The 25,661-nt window shown below is 46.2% G+C and overlaps 2 protein-coding genes across 5 annotated transcripts in view; one reads left to right on the top strand and one right to left on the bottom strand.

Moving 5' to 3' along the window:
* The window catches only part of ARV1 (ARV1 homolog, fatty acid homeostasis modulator), a 49,235-nt gene extending 45,571 nt beyond the window's left edge, over positions 1-3,664 (bottom strand). Inside the window, exon 1 of one of the 2 annotated variants that reach the window (XM_069769132.1) lies at positions 3,390-3,664. The gene's annotated coding sequence lies outside the window, so the exon portion shown is untranslated. The remainder of the gene's footprint in view (positions 1-3,389) is intronic. The other variant, XM_069769133.1, reaches the window with a different exon arrangement.
* A 109-nt stretch (positions 3,665-3,773) lies between these two features.
* Positions 3,774-25,661, top strand: part of TTC13 (tetratricopeptide repeat domain 13) — a 135,333-nt gene continuing 113,445 nt past the window's right edge. For 2 of the 3 annotated variants that reach the window (XM_069769130.1, XM_069769131.1), the window contains exon 1: positions 3,778-4,009. In XM_069769130.1, coding sequence (XP_069625231.1) covers positions 3,802-4,009 — 208 coding nt within the window. In that variant the 5' untranslated portion in view covers positions 3,778-3,801. Of the gene's footprint in view, positions 4,010-25,661 lie in introns of all 3 variants that reach the window. The other variant, XM_069769128.1, reaches the window with a different exon arrangement.

Here is a 25,661-nt window from a genome sequence, read left to right as displayed (position 1 = left end):
GGAAGGCAGAGGAGCAGCCCTATCTGGTATAACGCTTATACGCCAAGGACCAGAAGTCACTGGTTAGCACAATGCAGTCATTGTCTGGATCGGTGTTATGTTTTGTAGGTTTGTGGTTTAGTGACGTTGGTTTATCCATGCAGAGCAGATGTGGAGTACTAAACATCAACTGTAAGGTACTTTTTTCTATTTCACATTTTAAGGGGTTTTCCACTGTTAAAATAAATTGTCCCCCAGGTCCAGCACCGGCCGGTAAGGGAAAGTCCCATCTGATATTATTATTTTACATGACTGCTGTCATTTGAGGACCATTTTTTTTAAAGTAGAAAACCCTCTTGTCAGTGGGCATTGCGATCTCAAAATGAATGTGATATATGACAAATCAATTATTTTCCAATAGTTGACAAAGAAAAAAAACAAAAACAAAAAACACGGGTTTGAAAATGATGCAGAATTTCTCCACAATGAAATAGACTTGTGGTGCAGAACTTTTAAGAAAGAGAAAATCCTGTGGCAAAATCCATGTGCAAGAACAAGTGCAGACTGTGCCTACAGTATGTCAGGAGCTTTCCCCGACGTATACTCTAATGTCCCCAAAGACCCCATTCACCAGACGGAGGTACAACATGGGCTGATTTTGGCCTCTTTCCGGTATCTGCACACCGCTTGTATAATTGTAGGAGAAAACACAGCAGACTGCACTTTCCCATACAGAAGAGGATGCGGAGACACAGATCATGGAGTTTACATGTTTACAATGCGTCCCTATGGTGGATGGATGGCTCCTGACTGCGGCCTCTGTTCGGCGTATACGTCCTGAGCGCGTGCCCCCGACAATGGGGACAGAGGCTTACATGTCAGCGATGCTGTGGATTTGCCACAAAATGGCTGTATATGCTTACAATGGAAGAGCAGCTCTACTTGATATAGTTGCAGAAGTCGGGGATATACATTTCTCATCAGTTTCCATTAGTTACCAACAGTTGTCAATTGTGAGAAAAAAAAACAAAAACTGATGAGCTGTGGTGAAGACTGATCAGACCTGGTGCAACCTAGCACCAAATAAAGACGATAGGATCTGCCATTATCAGGTGAGACTAGGCAGGGATTCATGGACTTTATTGTTAGTGGTCAGAAAACGACACAATACAATGGGCACAGTGCTGTGATCTATAGGGCCGGTCAGTTGCATTACTAACATAAAAACCTCCTGCAGCAAACCTCACCGGAAAAGACCATCACCGGAAATCCATCCCAAAGTACAGGAAACGTGCGGCAAAGAAGGGGAAACACAGGCGGCAAGGGAAGGGGAAACACAGGCGGCAAGGGAAGGGGAAACGGGCGGCAAGGGAAGGGGAAACGGGCGGCAAGGGAAGGGGAAACGGGCGGCAAGGGAAGGGGGGAAACATCCGGCAAGGGAAGGGGGGAAACATCCGGCAAGGGAAGGGGAAAAACAGGCGGCAAGGGAAGGGGAAAAACAGGCGGCAAGGGAAGGGGAAACGGGCGGCAAGGGAAGGGGAAACGGGCGGCAAGGGAAGGGGAAACGGGCGGCAAGGGAAGGGGGGAAACGGGCGGCAAAGAAAGGGGGAAACGTCTGGCAAGGGAAGGGGAAAAACAGGCGGCAAGGGAAGGGGGAAAAACAAAAGGGAAAGGGAAACACAGGCGGCAAGGGAAGGGGAAACACAGGCGGCAAGGGAAGGGGAAACACAGGCGGCAAGGGAAGAGGAAAAAACAGGCGGCAAGGGAAGAGGAAAAAACAGGCGGCAAGGGAAGAGGAAAAAACAGGCGGCAAGGGAAGAGGAAAAAACAGGCGGCAAGGGAAGAGGAAAAAACAGGCGGCAAGGGAAGGGGGAAAAACAAAAGGGAAAGGGAAACACAGGCGGCAAGGGAAGGGGAAACACAGGCGGCAAGCGAAGGGGAAACACAGGCGGCAAGGGAAGGGGAAACACAGGCGGCAAGGGAAGGGGAAACACAGGCGGCAAGGGAAGAGGAAAAAACAGGCGGCAAGGGAAGAGGAAAAAACAGGCGGCAAGGGAAGAGGAAAAAACAGGCGGCAAGGGAAGAGGAAAAAACAGGCGGCAAGGGAAGAGGAAAAAACAGGCGGCAAGGGAAGAGGAAAAACAGGCAGCAAGGGAAGAGGGGAAACAGGCAGCAAGGGAAGAGGGGAAACAGGCAGCAAGGGAAGAGGGGAAACAGGCAGCAAGGGAAGAGGGGAAACAGGCAGCAAGGGAAGAGGGGAAACAGGCAGCAAGGGAAGAGGGGAATCAGGCAGCAAGGGAAGAGGGGAAATCTCCGACAAGGGGAAACGTGCGGGATCGAAGAGTACCAGCTTTGCTCACACGCAGCTTCCCCTCAGGACAACAGATCACCGACCACCGGGGCAATCAGTTTTTGGGCATAACAGTTCGGTTAGGTTATGTGAACATGTTGAGGCTACTTTCACACTAGCGTCGGAATCTCCCCGTAGCAATGCGTCGGGCAGAGATTCCGACGCTAGCGTTTAACGCACTGCACAACGGAGGCAGCGGATGCATTTCTCCGGCGCATCCGCTGCCCCATTGTGAGGTGCGGGGAGGTGGGGGCGGAGTTCCGGCCGCGCATGCGCGGTCGGAAAAAGCGGTCCGTCAGGAGCAAAAAATGTTACATGTAGCATTTTTTGCTCCCGACGGTCCGCCAAAGCACGACGGATGCGACGTGTGGCAATCCGTCGCAATGCGTTGTCAATACAAGTCTATGGGGAAAAAACGCATCCTGCAAGCACTTTTGCAGGATGCGTTTTTTCTGCAAAACGACGCATTGTGACGGATTGCAGAAAACGCTAGTGTGAAAGTAGCCTAAGTGGATGTAGAAATTTCTGCATCTCTTGGCGGGAAAAAATGCAGCTGTAAAAAAACAACACTTTTTTGGTGTGTTTTTGACTGATATGAATAAAGTCAATGGGGAAAACCGCAGGGCAAAAATGCACAAAAACTGATATCCTGCAGATTATTTTCTGAACCAAATCTGCAAGTCACCAATAAGCACCCTGTGCTTCAGGCTTCTCATTCAGTTTGCTGGCATCAGGATTACTTCAGGTTTTGCTAGAAAATCTGCATTGCAAAAACGCACAAAATCTGCGAGGTGTGTACAGCCCTTAGACTGGAGATTACCTAACAAGCAGCGGCTTTCCCCTGGGCAGACTTGTGTCATCAGTGTATTACAGGAAGAATCACTATTTCTGAGAAATGAAGAGCTGACGGCAGGCAGTGATTATGAGCAGAGAGTCAGGACAACTCTGTCATTAAAGGGACTGTCTGTGATGAAACAACCCCTTTAAATATTCCCCACTATAACAGATTCCCAATAAATTCCATTAATAATCATGCAGTTGATAGCAGAAAACCCATTACCTGGGATACACAAGCCGAATGACCTTTCTAGTCGCGCAGACACCTGGTAACCAAAGCCCCCGCCACAGTCAGCCCCGTTATATAGGAGTTATCCCGGGAAAGTGGTCGGGTCGGACAGAGGGACCCGTGGCCGGGCACTTAAAGGAACACATAAACATTAATCAGCATTTTGGGCAGCACGACACACCCACCTCTGCTGACAACCTGCCCCAGGAGCCTCAGCCTGTCCTGCTCTGACAGCAAACACTTCGGCCACTACTTCCTGCTCAGTGAATGAAGCGCGGAGGCTCGCGGGAGATGTAGTTTCGGCGGCGCCTCGCTGAATGCACACAGCCGCCTGAAAGACTACGAATCCCAAGCACCGGGTAAGCGGGCGGTGTGTACACAACACACAGGCACAGTTATAGGGACGATGGTGGCACCTGGTGTGGGTGCACTGTGCGCTCTGTTGCTGCTGGTGGCCGGAGCCCCGGGCAGAGGGGCGAATGCCAGCGGGGGAGGTGGAGAGAGCCCCCTGCACCGGTCAGTGCTGAGCCCAGCTCTAGGCAGGCATGTCGGGCCCGGGGGCTGCAGTCACAAGGACCCGGAGTCTGACTCCGCCTGGGACCTGGAGGAGTGCGGTGAGTGCGGGAGCTGGGGGGCTGCGAGGCTGGCGGGGGTAACCCTCTGTGTGCCCATCATCTGCTCCCATCAATGAGGGGACCTTGTAGTTCAGGGCGCACGTCACCTGTGTCTGGGGAATAAAGTTATTATTAGGAAAAGTTAGAAAACTTTCTGCTGTACAGTACTTCAATCTGTAGGTTCTCACTATTGGCCTTACAATGAATTCCCCCATTAAATGCCCGATTTACAGAGGTATTCACATCCTGTACTTCTATAGCACACCCCAAAGCATAGTGTTGTGTGAAGATTTCAGAGAGAATTAATTTTGATTTGCGTTAATTTAAAGGTGTGTTTTTTTTTTTTTGCTAAAATTTTTATGTGATTAATGTATCATTACTGAGCGCCTGTCTGGGGGAACTGGGGGGCTGTCTCAGCGCAGCTGTCACTGTCAATCACACAGAATTTAAATGTGGCGGCAGGACAAATGCTTGACCACTGATCCATTAAAGATCCTCCTCCTGTGGACTTGTCTGTTAAGAAATAAGGGACTTGGGACCCCCATTCTAGGGACCCCCATTCTAGTGACGCCCAGTGATTATGCTTCTGTCATTTATCCACTGAATAGATGACACATTATTTGTGGGAAATCACACACTTAATGATCGTCACAGGTAAACACCAGAAGATCATATTGGTGAAGTCAGTATTCTTGGAATGCTGCGGCTTTATACAGTGGCTATAGGGGCGTTCTGCTCATAACACCCGTCAAAAAGCAGCATAGCCTCTATCTTCTGGTGTTTTGAGTGGTGGAACCCTACAGATCTAGCAGTTATCTCCCCCTTCGGTGACCAGAATACCTTTTTAAAGGAGAAAATTTAAAAAAATGTGTGGATACATACATACATACATACATACATACATACATACATACATACATACATACATACATACATACATACATACCCTTGGGAAAGTATTCGGCCCCCTGGAACTTTTCAAACTTTTCCCACATATTATGTTTCAAACACAAAGATACCAAATGTAAATTTTTTGGTGAAGAATCAACAACAAGTGGAACACAATTGTGAAGTTGAACGAAATTTATTGGTTATTTAAAATTTTTGTTGAATTTCAAAAACTGAAAAGTGGGGCGTGCAATACTATTCGGCCCCTTTAACTTAATACTTTGTTGCGCCACCTTTTGCTGTGATTACAGCTGCAAGTCACTTTGGGTATGTCTATCAGTTTTGTACATCGAGAGACTGAAATTCTTGCCCATTCTTCCGTGGCAAACAGCTCGAGCTCAGAGAGGTTTGATGGAGATCGTTTGTGAACAGCAGTTTTCAGCTCTTTCCACAGATTCTCAATTGGATTGAGGTCTGGACTTTGACTTGGCCATTCTAACACCTAGATACGTTTATTTGTGAACCATTCCATTGTAGATTTTGCTTTATGTTTGGAATTATTGTCTTGTTAGAAGACCAATCTCAGTCCCAGTCTCGGGTCTTTTGCAGACTCCAACAGGTTTTCTTCAAGAATGGTCCTGTAATTGGCTCCATCCATCTTCCCATCAATTTTAACCATCTTCCTTGTGCCTGCTGAAGAAAAGCAGTCTCAAACCATGATGCTGCCACCACCATGTTTGACAGTGGGGATGGTATGTTCAAGGTGATGAGCTGTGTTGCCTTTACGCCAAACATATCAGTTGGCATTGTTGCCAAAAAGATCAATTTTTGGTTTCATCTGATCAGAGCACCTTCTTCCACATGTATGGTGTGTCTCCCAGGTGGCTTGTTGCAAACTTTAAACAACAGTTTTTATGGTTATCTCTGAGAAATGGCTTTCTTCATGCCACTCTTCCATAAAGGCCAGATTTGTGCAGTGTACGACTGATTGATGTCCTATGGACAGACTGTCCCACCTCAGCTATAGATCTCTGCAGTTCATACAGAGTGATCATGGGCCTCTTGGCTGCATCTCTGATCAGTCTTCTTGTTTGAAATGAAGGTTTAGAGGGACGGCCGGGTCTTGGTAGATTTGCAGTGGTATGATACTCCTTCCATTTCATTATGATCACTTGCACAGTGCTCCTTGGGATGTTTAAAGTTTTGGATATCATTTTGTATCCAAATCCAGCTTTAAAGGGAACCTGTCGCCCCCAAAATTATGGGGTGAGGTAACCCCACCGTCATCAGGGGCTTATCTACAGTATTCTGCAAATGCTGTAGACAAGCCCCCGATGTATCCTAAAAGATGAGAAAAAGAGGTTAGATTATACTCCCCCAGGGGCGGTCCCGCTGCTGCTCCGGTCCAATGGGTGTCGCGGTCCGTTCCGGCGCCTCCTATCTTCATCAGATGACGTCCTCTTTTTGTATTCATGCTGTGGATCCGGCGCAGGCACACTTTGTCTGCCCTGTTGAGGGCAGAGCAAAGTACTGCAGTGCGCAGGCGCTGGGCCTCTCTGACGTTTCCTTGCGCCTGCGCATTGCAGTATTTTGCTCTGCCCTCAACAGGGCAGACAAAGTGTGCCTGCGCCGGAGCCGCAGCGTGAATACAAGAAGAGGACGTCATCGTAAGAAGATGGGAGGTCCAGGACCGCGACGCCCACCGGATCGGACCGCCTGCCCAGGTGAGTATAGTCTAACCTTTTTCTCATCTTTTAGGATACATCGGGGGCTTATCTACAGCATTACAGAATGCTGTAGATAAGCCGCTGATGCCGGTGGGCTTAGCTCATCTTGGATTTTAGGGGTGACAGGTTCCCTTTAAACTTCTCCACAACAGTATCACGGATCTGCTTGTTGCTTTCCTTGGTCTTCATGATGCTCTCTGTGCTTCAAACAGAACCCTGAGACTATCACAGAGCAGGTGCATTTATACGGAGACTTGATCACACACAGGTGGATTATATTTATCATAATTAGGCATTTAGGAGAACATAGGATCATTCAGAGATCCACAATGAACTTCGGGAGTGAGTTTGGCTACTTTCACACTAGCCTCGTACAACGCACGTCACAATGCGTCGTTTTGCAGCAAAAAGGCATCCTGCAAAGTTGTTTGCAGGATGCGTTTTTTCTCTATAGGCTTGTATTAGCGACGCATTGCCACACGTCGCGACGGTTGCGTCGTGTTGTGGCGGACCGTCGGCCCCAAAAAACGTTGCTTGTAACGTTTTTTGGTGCGTTGTGTCCGCCATTTCCGACCGCGCATGCGTGGCCGGAACTCCGCCCCCTCCTCCCCGCAACTCACAATGGGGCAGCGGATGCGTTGTAATAATGCATCCGCTGCCCCCCGTTGTGCTGCGTTGTCACAGGATGCGTTGGTACGTCGGCACGACGCACTGCGACGGGCCGACGCTAGTGTGAAAGTAGCCTTTGCTGCACTGAAAGTAAAGGGACCGAATAATATAGCACACCGCACTTTTCAGTTTTTGAATTTTCACAAAAATGTAAAATAACCAATAAATTTTGTTCAACTTCACAATTGTGTTCCACTTGTTGTTGTTTCTTCACCAAAAATTTACATTTGGTATCTTTATGTTTGAAGTTTGTTATGTGGGAGAAGGTTGAAAAGTTCCAGGGGGCCGAATACTTATACACTGTATATGTCGCCCGATTCCTGAGCTAGGTATTAGTGATTCTCGCAACCGACAGGAATCACCTGTCAAGTATTATGTGGACTGACATTTAAAGGGACTCTGTCATCACTGAATGACTGTTCAAACCAAGTACAGGGGCTCGGTGCTTCATGATGTGGCCAAACATTTAAGGCGCTTGTCAGGTCTCCCAAACCCTCCAACCCAGCAGTATTCACATATGCATTGCTAAATTCCCCCCCAACCAGCCCTTTATAATGTTATTCACTTAAATCCATGTTTAAAAAAGAGTATTTCTAGCCTCTGCTTTTCCTATGCTAATTAGCCCTTTGACTAGTTGATGGGGGTGATAGGTTCCCCACACTTGCTGTCCCTCTCTGCCTGTCGTCACACCTCTGTGGGCCTGATAACAGGAGATGGAGTCATGGCCAGCTCTCTGCAAACCTCGCGCATGCACACAGCTCTATTTGGCCACCTCATTACACCTCTGAAAACAAGCGGGTGGGAAGGTGTGTATAAATGATTGGGCCCGCCATGGAGCGCTGTACTTGGTTTGATCAGTCATTCTGTGTTGATGGACCTTTTAAAGGGAACCTGTCACCAGGTTTGGCCGATATGAGATGTGGCCACTGCCTTTCAGGGCTGATATATAGCTTTCTATAATGTTGTATATCGATCCCCAACCCGACCTGTAAGAGAAGAAAAATAACTTTTATTATACTCACCTGCGGGCCTGTCCGAGGGGTGTTGCTCTTCTTGGTCTGGTGCCTCTCATCTTCTTGCGATGCCGTCCTCCTACTTGCTTCATGTGAATGACGTGTCCCTGCATCATCCACACAGGCTTCCAGGTATCGTGCTCCTGCACAGGCGTACTTATCTGCCTTGTTGAGAGCAGAGCAAAGAACTGCAGTGTGCAGGCGCCGGGGCTTTGACCTTTCCTGCGCACAGCAGGACTTTGCTCTGCCCTCAACAGGACAGATAAGTACGCCTGTGCAGGAGCGCGATGCCGGGGAGCCATGAAGGAGCAGGAGGGCGGCATCGCAAGAAGATGGGAGGCACCGGACTGGATCACCTCACAGGTGAGTATTATAAAACTTATTTTCCTCTCTTAGGCTATGTACACACGTTCAGGATTTCTCGCAGAAAATTCCTGAGAAAAACCAGACATTTTCTGCAAGAAATCCGCATGCGATTTTGCCGCGTTTTTTCCGGACACTTCCCAATGCATTTTGTAATGGGAAATCCGCAAAAAAAACTGATGAACGTGCTGCGTTTTTTACCGTGATGCGTTTTTTTTTTTCGCGGAAAAAAACGCATCATGTGCACAAAACATGCGGAACTCATTCTAAATGATGGGATGCTTATTGTATGCGTTTTTTTTTTTGTGGTTTTATAGCGTTTTTATCGGGGAAAAAACGCAACGTGTGCACACAGCCTTACAGGTCAGGTTGGGGCTTTTATACAGCATTAGCGACTGCTGTATATCAGCCCTGAAAGCAGTGGCCATAACTTGTCAGTCAAACCTGGTAACAGGTTCCCTTTAAATGGCAGCCAATGAAATACTAGACAGGTCAGTCCTGTCAGTTGTGAGAATCACTAAGGCTGGAGTCACACTAGCGAGTATTACACCGCACTGAATTGCCGGCTTTTCTCTCTAACACCGCCGCGCATTTCTCGCAAGTCGCACTGCTGGTCCGTGTGTAATCCGTATTTTTCTGGCTTCCATAGACTTTCATTGGCGAATTTTTTTTTTTTTTTTTTTTTTTTTTTTTGTGTGACGCCGGCCTCAAAATGAGGACTGATTTTTATCATTGTGTTGGATCTGATTTTCATCTTTTTGGTTCACTTGTCTGTTTTTACTAACTATGCGTCATTTTAAAAAATGGTCACATGACAAGAAGCGCAGAATAAAAGGTGTGCGTGTGCAATACATATAAAAACCAGATAGCAGAAGTGCGCAAAAACCAGTTATGTGAATGGGGCCTAAATCGAGATTAGTACAAGATGCACAATCATTTATGAGGTGTTTTTTTTTTTTTTTTTTTTGTTGTTTGCTTTTTGCTATGGTGAAAGGAGTTTTTCACAAATATATCTTGATAACTGTATGCTCCAAGTAAAAACAATAATGTAAGTTATATTCACTCTCCCCAGGGACAGTGCTGCCTCTACACTGCTGCTAATGGTCTCTGTTGAAAGGCTGCCGTAATGACATAATTCTAGAGGACATGTTACCACTGTAGCCAATCACTGGACTCCGTAGTAATACAATGTAGTCTGCATGTGATTTGACAGCAGTGCTAATGAGCCTGGTAGTAATTATGTTGCGTCTGCTGTCTGCCTACAGAGATCAGGAGCAGCATCACATAGGCAGTACTTGAGCAGAAGAATGTAACACTGATTGATTTTCATTTTTACTTTGCTCAAGCTAATAAGGCCTCTTTCACACTTTCGTCTTTCATTTGCCGTCACAATCCGTCGTTTTGTGGAAAAAAAAAAAAAAAACGGATCCAGCAAATGTTTCTGCTGGATCCGTTTTTTTCTCATAGACTTGTATTAGTGACAGATTGTGACGGATGGCCTTCCGTTTCATCCTTCGTGCACTGGATCCATCAGAAAACTGCTGTCCGGGCAGAGACAACGCACAGAGGAACATTTTTTTTCTGTACGTCGGAAAATTGCTTAGCGATGGATCCTGCGCTGTCCGTCGTTGGCTATAATGGAAGCCTATGGGCACAGGATCCGTTGCTGACTGTCAAAAGCAGGAATCCAACGACGGATGCCGTCTTTTGAAACTGAGCATGCGAGGAAGAATTTCCAGTCAGGGAATTTCTCTCTCCCTCTCCCTATGCAGCATCAATAGTAAAAAGATATAATGTTAAAAATAATAAAAAAATAAATAAATCGTGATATTCTTACCTTCTGGCGCCCCCCGCAGCCTTCACGATGCTCCCTGCAGCTCCCCTTCCCAGTGATGCCTTGCGAAATGACCCGATTTATTTATTATTTATAACATGGGTTGTGTTGTGTATGCGTTTTTGCAGGGGAAAACACGGCAAAGATACATACACAACGTGTGCACAAAGCCAATTCTGGCAACAACTGCCTCGACGGACCCAGTGCACCCGTTTTTTACAATCTGCACAGGATCCGTCTTTTCAACATTTTGATGGATTGTGACTGATTCTAAAAAAAAAAAAAAATGGAAGTGTGAAAGAGGCCTAAGCTAAAATAAATAATAAAAAAAAAAAAACGTGGAAAACCCCCTATGTTCCTAATTGTAGCACCTCCACTGTGTACCTTCTAAAGCACAAATGTCTCAGCTGTATCTGCAGTGGCATATACAGTTGTGGATATCATTGCGGGGGAGGGTGAAATGTACACCAGCATAAATTGACATGCTACAGATCTGAAACCAGTCAGATGAGATGTCTTAATCTTATGAACTATGATGACGCTGTAAGACACCGCAGATCTTCTGTAGGTAAATCAGCATTGGACAGTCCGCTGTGTTTTTGCATTGTGGAAACTGAGACTTAATAGATTTTTGTTGTATTCACTCATCACTAATAGTGATGAGCGGACATACTCGTTACTCGAGATTTCCCGAGCACGCTCGGGTGTCCTCCGAGTATTTGTAAGTACTCAGAGAATTAGTTTTCATCGCCGCAGCTGAATGATTTACAGCTATTAGCCAGCATAAGAACATGTGGGGGTTGCCTGGTTGTTAGGGAATCCCCACATGTAATCAAGCTGGCTAATAGCTGTAATTCATTCAATTGCGGTGATGAAAATGAAATCTCCGAGTACTAAAAAATACTGGAAGGACACCCGAGCGTGCTCGAGAAATCTCAAGTATATTCGCTCATCATCATTCGTTTACCTCCCCCACTTTTTTTTTTTGTGGTTACCCGCACCATTAGATTTTCTAATATTCTGCAACTCAGTTTACACCTACAAATATTCACTGACTCTGAACCAGTTTTCTTGGGGACGTACAAAAAGAATGAAGAAAAGGAATAAATAAAAGTTATGACCATTATAACTTATTGGTCCAAAAATATGGAAAGGCATAAGTTTTTTTGAAGATAATAGGGGAATGAACACATCTCTTATAAACAGCTGTACATTATATACCCTTATTCCGGAATAACGAGCTTCATATATGAGATCTCAATTGATCTGACCATTTATGTCTAACTCCTTGGATACGTTGATGATATTATGACCTGTGAGCCAATGAACCTGGCAGCAATAGCCAGAATATTGTACATTGCTAGAAAGCTCCATGCCCAACATTGGTTGCAGGAAACTCACCTTTTCATCAGCAAAGCTTTCACAATCTCTAGTTCCTTGGTGAGCAAGTTTGGCAGATGCCTTTCGTAGAATCTGGATCTCCAAGTTTCTTTATTTGCAATGTGGTAATCCATACTAGCAGGTGTATTGATTACCGCATTGATGCAGTAATTGATGCTAAAGGGTCCCAGACCAAGTATTGAGTTCCTTTACTGAACATACATTTCAGTAGGCCAACATTTCGGATTTTAAAATCATTTTTCAAGCTGGTGTTAAAGTATTATAATTTATTGAGATAATGACTTTGGGGTTTTCACTGGCTGTATGCCATAATCATCAACATTATCTACTATATCATTGTCTAAGGGTCACTTCCGTCTTTCTGTCTGTCCTTCTGTCTGTCTGTCACGGATATTCATTGGTTGCAGCCTCTGTCTGTCATGGAAATCCAAGTCGCTGATTGGTCGTGGCTGTTTTGCCACGACCAATCAGCGACGGGCACAGTCTGGCGGCAACATGGCCGCTCCTTCCTTCCCGCAGTCAGTGCCCGCGCCATACTCCCCTCCAGTCAGCGCTCACGCAGGGTTAATGGCAGCGTTGACCGCGGTGTAACGCACTCAGTTAACGCTGCTATTAACCCTGTGTGACCAACTTTTTACTATTCATGCTGCCTATGCAGCATCAATAGTAAAAAGATCTAATGTTAAAAATAATAATAAAAAAAAAAAATAGTTATATACTCACCGTACGTCGCCTTTCCCGCTCCTCGCGACGGCCCGGTGACCGCTCCATGCATTGCGGTCTCGCGAGATGAGGACGTAGCGGTCTCGAGAGACCACTACGTCATCATCTCGCGAGACTGCACTGCACTCTTCAGACCGGAGCGCGCGAGGAGCGTCGGTAACCGCTTCAATCCGGGGGCCAACGGTGGGTGAGTATATCGTTATTTTTTATTTTAATTCTTTTTTTTTTTTAACAGGGATATGGTGCCCACATTGCAATATACTACGCGGGCTGTGCAATATACTACGTGGCCGGCCGCGAACAATCAGCGACAGGCGCAATCCGGCCACGAATTGGCGCGGGATTTGAACCACCCTTTGCTAATTGGTCGCGGCCGGCGAATCCTGTGTATTCAATGTATTATTCTAAAATCTTCATACACTACATACATATTCTAGAATACCCGATGCGTTAGAATCGGGCTACCATCTAGTCAGAAATAAACACTTGAAATTGATCACGCTGTAATGACTCTAATATGAGTTTAACTTTTTGTATTGAAGAACTGAAATAAATTAACTTTTTGATATTCTAATTTTGTGAGATGCACCTGTATGTGGGTAACATCCCAATCTGAAGCAATACAGTTTCTTTCCTATACAAGACACAAAACCACTGGAGACTCCGCTCTCCAGTCTTGCTGACCAAAGACTGCCTCTAGAACCCAGTTATTTAAACCCAAGACCATATGACTTTTTCCATCATGTGAGTGACTACATGATCATGATATCACACAGGTCCTGTCGGCTCTGCATGTGGAAATATCGTGGACCTCCTACTGCTCTATGAAGGTGCACTAAAACGAGCCCATTATGCAACTTTAACTTAACCCTCACAACATGTAGTGTGCTGAAGGAAAATACTCTGGTTTCATATCACTGACGCAATTAAGCGCAGTGACAAGTAACTCCCCTCTATTACATTACCAGTGACTTTGTCACTATACACACCTGAAAGGCCACAGAGGCTGCAACACCATTATGCAAGAGGCAACATTAACCAAACACTACTATGATGAAGACCAAGGAGATGTCCTAACAAGTCAGGGACAAAGTTTTTGAGACGTCCAAGTCAGGGTTGGGATACTTAAAAAAAAAAAAAAAATCCTAATCTTTGATGATCCCCCGGAGCACCATTAAATCTATTTATCATCAGAATGAAAGAACATGGTACCACAACAAACCTGCAAAGAGAGGACCCCCCCCCAAAAAAACAAAAAACAAAAAAAAAACTCTCAGCCCTGGCAAGGAGAGCATTATTCAGAGAGGCGGCACAGAGACCAAAGTTGATCCCGAAGGAGCTGCAGAGTTCCCTAGCAGAGACTAGTATCTGTCCATATGACCACAATAAGCTGTACACGCCATAGAGGTGGCCTTTATGGAACCCTGGGCAGAAAAAAATGCCTTTTATATAAAGCGTGTAAGACTTGTTTTGAGCTTGCCAAAGACATGTGGGAGACACTACAAATGTATGGAGGAAGGTGCTGTGATCAGAGAAAACCAATATTGAACTTTATGGCCACCAAGGTAAATGCAGTGCTAGCGCCAGCCCAACACAGCTCATCACCCTAAGAACACCATCCATACAGTGAAACATGATGGTGGTAGCATCATGCTGTGGGAATATTTTTCACCAGCGGGGACTGGGAAAATGGTCCAAGTCGAGGGGAAGATGCATTTAGCGAAGTACAGGGATATCCTTGCGCAAAACCTGTTTGTCAGTGATTTGAGACTGGGACAGAGTTTCACCTTCCAACAAGACGATGACCCAAAGCATACTGCTAAAGCAACACTCGAGTGGTTTAAGTAGAAATGTGTAAATGCTGTGAAGTGGCCTAGTTAAAGCCCAGACTTTATTCAATGGAGAATCTGTGGTCCGACTTGAAGATTGCTGCTCACCAGAGGAGACCATGTAACTTGAAGGAATTGGAGCAGCTTTGCATTGAGAAGTGGGCAAAAATGTGGTGGCAAAATGTGGAATGCTCATAGAGACTTATCCAAAGCGACTTGAAGAATTTTTCAGTTATTTTGTACTATTTATTTGCTTCACAATAAAGAGAAAACCAAACGTTCACAATTGTAGGCATGTCCTTTACATGAACTGATCCAAACCCTCAAAGAGGAAAAAAAAAAGAGAGATTCTAGGTTGTGAGGTAGCAGAACACGAAAAATGCCAAATGGGTTGAATACTTTTGAAAGCCACTGTATCACCCTCACATTGAATATATGGGATTATAACTGGGCAAGTGAAAAGGAGTTGACACTTCCACCTCTGAACTAGGACCTCCTACCATGAACCGGTAGTTAGAGGATGATCTCTTCTGACAGCCAGCCATCAAGTCTAGGATTTGTATACTGAGGGGTGGAGAAGTACACTTTCAGCGGCAGGGGCTTAATATTTTCAAATGAATTAACTCAGACATTCCAGAGCCAGTGTTAAGTTATGAATATTGGTATTTGCATCAATCCCATATTTTATAGGAGATACGTTCACCACAATGCCGAAAATATAACGCATTCGCTCATATCACTCACTATAAGGCCAACTATGTATTTCCTATCTATGCAAACTTATCATGATTGGAAATACTGCTACAATATCTCCCATATGAGACCTCCAGGATCGAAAGATATTCTGGAAGTTGGAAATCTCATAGTTTTCTAAAGACCTATCCACATCCCACAACCATCCCCCCCATATGAGCCCACCAAGGGAGGTTTGTGGGCTTAACTTTGATCTAATAAAATCAGATTTTGGGTTTTGTCATTTGTCAGTCCTGGAAGACACCGTTCTCTGTGGTTCTGTCTATTGCTCTAAGGCAGTGATGGTGAACCTGTTTAGTGACTGCCCAAACTGCAATCCAAACCCTATTTATTTATCGCAAAGTGCCAACAGCGCAATTTAAACCCGAATACTGAGGTTTTAGTTTAGAAAAACAACTTTTATATATTAGCGCGAGCTATAGAATTTATAATAGCAAAGAGCTTGTAAGCACTGCTCTCCATGCCTAAGATACTAGCCACTTATTGCAGTGGAGGTCTACTCTTGAAAATGGAGAGGATTTTGAATCAAAAGTAAAATTGCAAAGTCGTTTGCTTTTTTTTTTTTTTTTTTACAACCTCTTTGCAATTGTAATCCTTTTTTCATGATGAGAATAACCCTTTTTAGCCAGGGATGCCCTCCAAAGAAATGCCACCCCACACCATTACTGAACCATTGCCAAACCGGTTATGCTGAAGGATGTTGCAGGCAGATCGCTCTCCACGGCTTTCATCTGTGAAGAGCACAGGGTGCCAGTGGCAAATTTGCCAATCCTGGTGTTTTGTGGCAAATGCCAAGCGTCCTGCACCGTGTTGAGCTGTCAGCACAACCCCCATCTGTGGACGTCGGGCACTCTGACCATCCTCATGGAGTCGGTTTCTAACCATTTGTGCAGACACATGCACATTTGTGGCCTAGAGGTAATTTTGCAGGGCTCTGGCAGTACTCCTCCTGTTCCTCCTTGCACAAAGTATGCGGTAGCAGTCCTGCTGCTGGGTTGTTACATTCCTACGGCCCCCTTCACATCTCCTGGTAGCACCTTCAGCCTCTGGACACTACACTGACAGACACAGCAAACCTTCTTGCCACAGCTCGCATTGATGTGCCATTCTGGATGAACTGCACTACCTGAGCCACTTGGGTGGGTTGTAGAGTCCGTCTCATGCTACCACGAGTGTGAAAACACAACCAACATTCAAAAGTGACCAAAACATCAGCCAGAAAGCATTGGTACTGAGATGTGGTCTGTGGTCCCCAGCTGCAGAACCACTCCTTTATTGAGTGTCTTGATGATTGCCAATAATTTCCATCTGTTGTCTATTCCATTTGCACAACAGCATGTGAAATTGATTGTCAGTGTTGCTTCCTATGTGGAAAGTTTGATTTCACAGAAGTTTGATATATATATATATATATATATATATATATATATATATATATATATATGTATAAGCCGACCTGAGTATAAGCAGAGACCCCTAATTTTGCCACAAAAAACTAGGAAAGCTTAATGACTCAAGTATAAGTCTAGGGTGGAAAATGCAGCAGCTACCGGTAAATGTCAAAAATAAAAACAGATACCAATAAAAGTAAAATTAATTGAGACATCAGTAGGTTGTGTTTTTGAAGATCCATTTTAAATCAGGAGCCCCATATAATGCTCCATACAGTTCATGATGTGCCCGATAAGATGCTCCATATTAAAATATGCCCCATATAATGCTGCACAAATGTTGATTATGACCCCATAAGATGCTCCATAAAGACATTTGCCCCATACAGTGCTGCACAAATGCTGATTAAGGCCCCATAAGATGCTCCATGGACTATTATGCCCCATAAGCTGTTGCTGCGATAAAAAAAATCACAGTCGCCTTTCGTCGCTCCGTCACTTGCGATAGTCACCTGTCCGCGTTTCACCGTCGGCGCCACTCCGTCTTCCGCGTCCTTTGCACTAACTCTTCAGGCAGAGGACGGCGCGCACACTAATTGCGTCATCGCACCCTCTGACCTGAGCGTCACTGCAGAGGACGTGGAAGACGGAGCGGCGCCGACGGTGGAACGCGAACAGGTGAATATCGCGCACTGCCACGTCATACTCACCTGGTTCTCATATCATAACACACACACACACACACACACACACACACACACACACACACACACACACACACACACACACACACACACACACACACACACACACACACACACACACACTATCCAGCCTGGTAGTGAAAGTAGCCGCCGCCTTGTCCATTAATCTATAGCCAATTACGTAATTGTCTTGACGATTGGAGTGCAACGGCGAGATAACAGGGTGATCTCCTGGCTATGAAATGTGTTCAATTTCCCTGCAATCTACATATATTCCGTGTTCAATCCCCACCTAACAAGCACAGGGAATATAATATACATCTGTTTATATGGGACATGTGTTCTTTCCCCTATTAGGCTGCTTTCACACATCAGGTTTTTGGTTTCAGGCACAATCCGGATCAGTTTTTTTCTTACGCCTGATCCGTTTTTTTCCCATAGAGTTGTATTAGCGCCGGATCTCTCTCTTTCTTTCTCTTTCTCTTTCTCTCATTCAATTCTTTCTCTCTTTCTCCTTGCTGGTGAAATGCCTATAAACATATAATCCTTTTCAGGGCTGCATCACTTCTATTCAATAGTGCTGTTAGCTGTACTATTTAGTGTAGGTATACATATACATAGCTGCTGAAGAGGGGCTAGTAGTGCACTACAGGCCTCTGTGCAGAAACCAAAAACCAACAGTCCTCATCAAGATTACATATATTCTATTCTAGTCCTAATTAGTACTGCTCTTAAGGTACCGTCACACTCAGCGATGCTGCAGCGATATAGACAACGATCCGTGACGTTGCAGCGTCCTGGATAGCAATCTCGTTGTGTTTGACACGCAGCAGCGATCTGGATCCCGCTGTGCCATCGCTGGTCGGAGCTAGAAGGCTAGAACTTTATTTCGTTGTCAGGTCGGCGTGTATCGTCATGTTTGACATCAAAAGCAACGATGCCAGCAACGTTTTACATGGAGCTAACAACCAGCGAGAACGATAAGTGAGTCGCCGTTACGTCACTGGATCGCTCCTGCATCGTTCTGGAGTTGCAGTGTTTGATGTCTCTACAGCGACCTAAACAGCAACGCTCCAGCGATCGGCTTGTTGTCTATATCGCTGCAGCGTCGCTGAGTGTGACGGTACCTTTAGCTGCATACCTAATTTAAAATGCGCAAGATGTGTGGTAAGGGACAGTGAACTGGGCGTGCTGCTGACGAGGCTGTGGGACAGGTGAAACTGCTGCGGGAGTGCAATAGAAAGGCTCATCTGGGAGACCTAGCTTCCTGTCACACTTTACAGGGGTGCACAAGACAAGACTCTTGAAGCCAGAACAATGCAAACATCACCACCCTGTTTTCCACACTGTACAGTCTAGCTAGCCAAAAATCTGGACCGCATAATCCTCACCCTGATCCTCCTTCCTCCTACCATGCTCTGAGGAGCTCTTTACATTTCCATTTATTGATTCTGGCCCTTCACATTTCAAGAGGAACTTGAGGAGATCATGTGTAGTGATGACCAAATATTTGAGCAGCCAAGGTCTGAAGAAGGCAATGGTGGGGAACGACACTTCATGCCTCAATAGGTAGTTAAGACACAGTTGCCAAGAAGTCATGTTGTTAAATCAACAAGGGTCACAAGGAGGACCTGAGTGCAGAAGGGGAAGATTAGGTGGTGGATGATGAAGGTGCCAGGCAGAGCAAGTACAGCAGCGCAGAGGGGGAGGGATCTGCAGCACCACAACATGCAGGCCGTGAGAGAAAACAGGCAATTGTGCCCCAGAACACCCTCACAAGGCAAGATCGCAAGGTAAGGGTTAAGTGTTCCTCAGTTTGTTTTTTTTTTTGTTTTTTTTTTTTCTTTTTTTGCAGAAAGTGCTGAAGACGAGAGAACAGCCATTTGCAACTTGTGACGTACCAAAGTCAGCAGGGGCCTGGACACTACTAGACTGACCACTACTATCCTTCTCAGGCACGTTATTCAAGCGCCTAACTAGGTGGGCCGAACCAGTGTTTGCGGGTGACACCACTGCCTCTTCCCCTGATGCCTCCTGTCCTGCACCTTTGCAAGCATCAGCAACCACGTTCATTTCCTTGTCCTAGTCCAGCGTTCAGCTGTCTGCACCTTATGCCTTGGAACGCAAACAGAAATACGCATCCACCCACCCACATGTCCAAACACTAAATGGCCACATTTCCAGACTACTTGCCTTGGAAATGTTGATTTTTCCATTCGCCATGACAGCACCCACGAGAGAGGGGATCCGCCCCTAGGAACAGGAAACCTACAGAGAGATAAAAGGGGCGGCCCCCCTCGCTCCTCAGTTGGTTTCCTGTTCCTAGAAGGGAACCCACAGAGAAGAGCTCTATGGAGTACAGAAGAGGAGAGTCCGCCTGAATGCCGCCTGTCCGTCTCTGCTGAGAGACAGGGGCTCCAGGACGGATGGCAGAGTCGGGGGTTCCTGCTGGTTCCCCCCTCATCTGCTACAGCATAGAGCAACAATGTCCCTGCTGGGGCATCGTTGTAGATGGTGACCAAAGGAAAGTACCTCAGGTAAGGAGCCTCTGATTCGGGTACTGCTTGGCAAATCGGCGACGCTTCTCCATTCCCTTGATGGCGGTGGAGGCGGCCGGCAAATGTCAGGGACGCCAGCACATGCGCAGTGCGGTGGCGCTCCCAGGGCTCTGGGGCACAGGGTCGCTTCCGGGACGGTGCTGCATTGCGAGAGCGGCCGGCAATTGACGGGGACGCCGGCGCAGACGCGGTGCAGCGGCGCTCCCGAGGCTCCAGTGTAAACTGACAGGGAAGGTCGGCGCTTAATGAGGAAAGCGGCCGGCAAGCTGGGGGACGCCGGCGCGTGCGCAGTGCGGCGCTCCCTGAACTCCGGAGTCGCACTTTCACTTCCGGGGGTGCCGCCATATTGAATATTAGGAGCGATCCTCCCCCCTCCTGAACTGCACACGGCACAGGTAAAAAAAAAAAAAAAAAAAGAGGGAGGGGGAAGGAGTAAACTGGCGCTATAAATGACAGCTCAGCTGTGTAGGAAGTGCGTTTGGAAGGAGACAGCATGTCGTCCCATGAGGAGATTTCTGAGCGCCCTATGGAGGAGTTAATTGTACCCAGTGAGAATGTCAGGAAAAGAAGTGGGAAAGTGAGCGACTCCACTGACAAGTCAGGGAGGAGGTCGTCCCGTGGCACACCCCAGGCCGAACAAATGAGCCGAGACCCGGTATATACAGATACTGCGGGGTGAGTGTTATTTAGCTTTATGAAAAGCTTATGTTGGTCTCCTCTCCTTATGTATTTGTAGGGGAAGAGGACTGGAAAGACCAAGCACGTGCAATGTGCAATATGTACTGAGCCCTTACCTGATGCTTATAGCAAAAAATTATGCCAGGCTTGTATAGATAACACCCTGCGGCAGGAAGAGTCCGTTAAAATGAACGAGATACGTCTTATGATTCGGGAGGAGCTTCAGAGTTTACGAGGCAGTCCGTCTGTAAATATGGAGAGGAGAGTTAGCAGAGCATCCTCGCCTAAAGCTGACACGTCGGCAGAGAGTGGGGAGGTCGAGTCAGATGTCTCTCAGTTATCAGGTTCATCAGATGAAGAGGACTATGTCTGCTTTCCTACTGATGGCATAAATAACTTAGTTAAATCCGTAAGGAGTACTATGGGGGTTTCTGAGTTAAAAGAGCCTCAAACCCAGCAGGAGGTGATGTTCGCGGGTCTTTCTCAGCGAAAGGGCCAGGTGTTTCCAGTCAACCAGGCTATAAAGGACCTGGTCAAAAAAGAATGGGGTAAGGGTCAAAAGGGGTTTGTGCCGGTATCCTGTAAGAGACGCTACCCCTTTGATGACGAGGACTTGGCCACCTGGACTAAGGTACCGAAAGTTGATGCGGCTGTAGCATCTACCGCTCGCCGTTCCGCTTTACCGGTAGAAGATGCGGGTTCTTTGTCCGACCCAATGGACAGAAAATCTGATGCGCTTCTCAAAAAATCGTGGGAAGCCTGTGTGACTGCATTTAAACCTGCAATCTCCGCTACATGTACTAGTAGATCCATGTTGGTCTGGCTAGAGCAGCTAGATCAGAACATCAGAAGTGGCGTGTCCAGGGAGAAGTTGCGAGCCTTCATTCCATTGATCAAGGGGGCTGCGGCATTTATATCTGATGCCTCAATAGACTCTCTCCGCCTGGCAGAGAGATTAGCTAATCTCTCAAATACGGCCCGTCGAGCATTGTGGCTAAAGAACTGGAAGGGAGACGCCCAATCCAGAGCTAAGTTGTGTGCCATTCCCTGCCAGGGTGAGTACCTCTTTGGAGCTGTCCTGGATGACATTCTCACTAAGGCGGGCGAAAGGAAGAAGGGGTTTCCTAATCCCTTTATTCCTTCCTACAGAAGGGCGTTCAGGAAGCCACCATTTGGAAGGAAAGGAGGCTTTAAAGACCGCTGGAGTAACAAGGAGTTCAGGCAGAAGGGCAATTTGTTCAACAAGCGCCCCTTCAAACCAGCGGATAAGTTCCGTGAACCCTATTCCACCGGTGGGCGGTAGATTGCTGCAATTTGTTGGACAGTGGAAAGAGATAACGGCCAATTCATGGGCCTTAAATTTAATTTCGTCAGGTCTCACCTTAGACCTCATCCGAATACCTCCGGATTCTTTTCTTCTTACCTCCCTAAAATCCAGGCTGCAGCAAGAAGCGCTGGAAACTGAAATCAAATCTCTTTTGTCCAAACAAGTATTAATAAAAGTTCCACCATCTGAAATAGGAAGGGGCTTTTATTCTCCCTTATTTCTAATAACTAAGCCTGATGGGTCCTTTAGGACTATATTTAATTTGAGGAAGTTAAACACCTTCATAAGACCTAAAGCCTTTAAAATGGAGTCCATTCGGTCAGCCATTAAAAATTTATTTCCCAACTGTTACATGGTGGTATTGGATCTTAAGGATGCTTACTACCATCTGCCTATACACCAGTTACACCAGCAGTTTCTTAGAGTAGCGGTTGTAATAGATGGTCAGGTTTGTCATCTGCAGTACAGGGAAATGCCCTTTGGCCTATCTATGGCTCCGAGGGTGTTCACGAAATTGTTGTTGGAAGTAATGTCTTTTTTGCGGTTAAAGGACACACTAGTCATCCCGTATCTAGATGATCTGCTAATAGTAGGAAGGAACTCCCTACAATGTGAACAGAGATTGGAAGAGGTAGCCTTTTCATTGCAATCTCTTGGTTGGATTATTAATTGGGAGAAATCCAGACTCCGGCCTGTTACATGTCAGAAGTTCCTTGGCCTCCTTTTAGATTCAGTTGAACAAATATGTTGCCTGCCAGATAGTAAAAAGACCTCCATAATTGATAAAGTGAACTTAGCAATCAATAGGCGTAGTATGACTTTGAGAAGTGCCATGTCATTACTGGGGTCTTTAACTTCTTGTATTCCCGCGGTTGAGTGGGCACAGTTTCATACCAGGCAGCTGCAAAGATTTATATTACAAGAGAGTATTGAAAATCAGGGATGTCTAGATCAGATAGTTTTTCTTCCGTCAGAAGTGGTACACTCCCTCACTTGGTGGTTAGATTGGGGAAATCTGTCAAAAGGAGTCCTGTGGGTAATCACTCCTTCAAATATAGTTACCGCAGATGCTAGTCCTGATGGTTGGGGAGCACATTTTCGGGATCAGATGGTCCAGGGTCTCTGGTCCAGATCGGAGTATAGTAATTCTTCTAATGTAAAAGAATTGAGAGCTGTATATTATTACCTGCTCCACTTTCTTCCTCAGCTGCGAGGCTCTCACACAAGGGTCCTCTCCGACAACACCTCTGCGGTGGCCTATCTAAACCGTCAAGGAGGTACACGGTCAGACACTCTTATGGAGGTGGCGTCAGACATCATAAGGCTAGCCGAAGGTCATCTGTTGTCCTTGTCAGCGGTACACATAAGAGGTGTAGACAACTTTCAGGCCGATTTTCTCAGTCGTCATACTCTTCATCAGGGGGAATGGATGCTCAACAGGAAGATTTTCAGAATGATAACAACTCGATGGGGCATACCTCAAATAGACTTGTTCTCAACAAGATCCAATCGGCAGGTTAGGATGTTTGCCTCCCTGTGCAGGCTGGACAATCCAGACATATTAGATGCCCTTCAGGTACCATGGGCATTCGACCTGGCATACGCATTTCCACCATGGAATCTATTGCCCGTGGTGATAAGGAAGATAAGAGAGGAAGGGGCAAGGGTTCTGCTAATAGCCCCCTTTTGGCCCAAGAGGCCATGGTTTTCATGGCTCAGAGCCATGTCGGTGACAGACCCGTGGATTCTGCCTCTGGCCGACAACATGCTGTCTCAAGGTCCGTTTTTCCATCCTCAGGTGAAGGGCATGAACTTAACTGCCTGGAATTTGAGAGGCAATTACTAAGCAGCAGGGGTTTTTCTAGTGGATTGATAGATACCCTTATGAAGAGTAGAAAGCCTTCTACCACCAAAATTTATGTTAGAATCTGGAAAAAATTTCTTCAATTTCACACTACACAAATTTCTTCAGAGGTGCCTATATTTTCAATACTGGAGTTTTTGCAAAAAGGACTAAAATTGGGACTTTCGGTTAATACTTTGAAAGTTCAGGTTTCAGCATTAGGGGCCCTCTTCAGTTATGATATCGCAGGTGATAGATGGATATCCCGTTTTATATCTGCATGTGAACGGTCGAAACCAATAAATATTCCACAGGTGCCCCAGTGGGATCTATCTTTGGTCCTGGATGCATTGACACAAAGCCCGTTTGAGCCTATTCATGCAGCCTCATTAAAGAACATCTCGTTAAAAGCGATATTGTTAGTAGCATTGGTATCAGCTAGAAGAGTAAGTGATCTGCAGGCATTGTCAGTCGATCCTCCATACCTATCTATAACACCTGATAGAATAATTTTGAAAACAGACCCATGTTACCTGCCTAAGGTGGCCACTAGTTTTCATAGGTCCCAGGAGATCCTATTACCTACCTTTTATAAAGACCACTCATCTCCAGAGGAAGTAAGACTTCATACCCTAGATGTCAAGAGGACTATTCTAGCCTATTTAGAGAGAACTAGGGACTGGAGGAAGAGTAGGGCCTTGTTTGTGTCTTTTCAGGGTAAAACCAAAGGATCCAGAGTCACAAAGGGGACGTTATCTCGTTGGATCAGAGAAGCCATAACCTTGGCTTACAGAGCCAAAGGAAGAGATCCTCCGATGCATGTGGGGGCTCATTCCACAAGGGCCGTATCAACCTCCTGGGCAGAAAGGGCGAACGTGCCAATAGAACTTATATGTAAGGCCGCAACTTGGGCTTCACCAGGCACCTTCTATAGGCACTATAGGTTAGACCTATCCGCGGCTTCTGATCTTACCTTTGGGGTTTCGGTTCTTGACTCAGTTAACCCACCCAATCTATAGTCTCTGAAATTCTCTCGTGGGTGCTGTCATGGCGAATGGAAAATACCGGATTACTCACCGGTAATGCTCTTTTATAGAGCCCATGACAGCACCCATTCACATCCCTCCCTTTTCTGTATATAGTTGCACGTGGTGCTTTGTTGGTGAGGTGTAAATATTAGAAGGATATAGTATAAGGTTGTAAATATGTATATATGTATATATACCTGAACCTATTAACTAAAAAACCTGGCGGCGGTTCCTCCTATTCTCTGTAAAAACTGAGGAGCGAGGGGGGGCCGCCCCTTTTATCTCTCTGTAGGTTTCCTGTTCCTAGGGGCGGATCCCCTCTCTCGTGGGTGCTGTCATGGGCTCTATAAAAGAGCATTACCGGTGAGTAATCCGGTATTTTTTTTTTTTTTTTTTGCTTGTGGCTCTCCGCAATCTAATTGCAGCGGCCGTTACTCACTCCCCAGCTGCCACTATTTCTCCCATTGTGCCATCTCTGCTTTACACAATCGCAGTCCCACAACCTTACCCGTGCCCAGACCAACGCATTAACTAGAAGGTCAACTTAACAACCAACACGTGCTTGTGGGCAGGGATGCTACATTTCCCTGACAGCACACTGGGCGAACCTAGTTGAAGCCGGGTCAGACCCTGGGAGGACACGTGCTACCGATGTCTAGAATTGCGGGACCTAGTGCCTTCAGGGTATCCCCACCTCCTACACTAGTTCCTGCACCCCCTCCTCCTTCTCCGAATTGTCATCCATATCAGTAACTAACTGGAAGCACTGCCTCTGTGAAGTGGCAACATGCTCTGCTGCAACTAATTTGTCTAGGTGACAAACAGTACAGCACTGCAGAATTGTGGAAAGGTATAACAGACCAGACAACTTGGTGGCTCAGTGGTTTCTGAAAAGCTACCCAGATTTGCCTGAGCTACTTGTA

Source organism: Ranitomeya imitator, chromosome 5 (genome assembly GCF_032444005.1).
Source record: "Ranitomeya imitator isolate aRanImi1 chromosome 5, aRanImi1.pri, whole genome shotgun sequence".
In the NCBI taxonomy this organism is placed as follows: domain Eukaryota; kingdom Metazoa; phylum Chordata; class Amphibia; order Anura; family Dendrobatidae; genus Ranitomeya; species Ranitomeya imitator.
The sequence above is the reverse complement of the archived record's forward strand: the minus strand, read 5'-3'. Positions and strand labels throughout refer to the sequence as shown.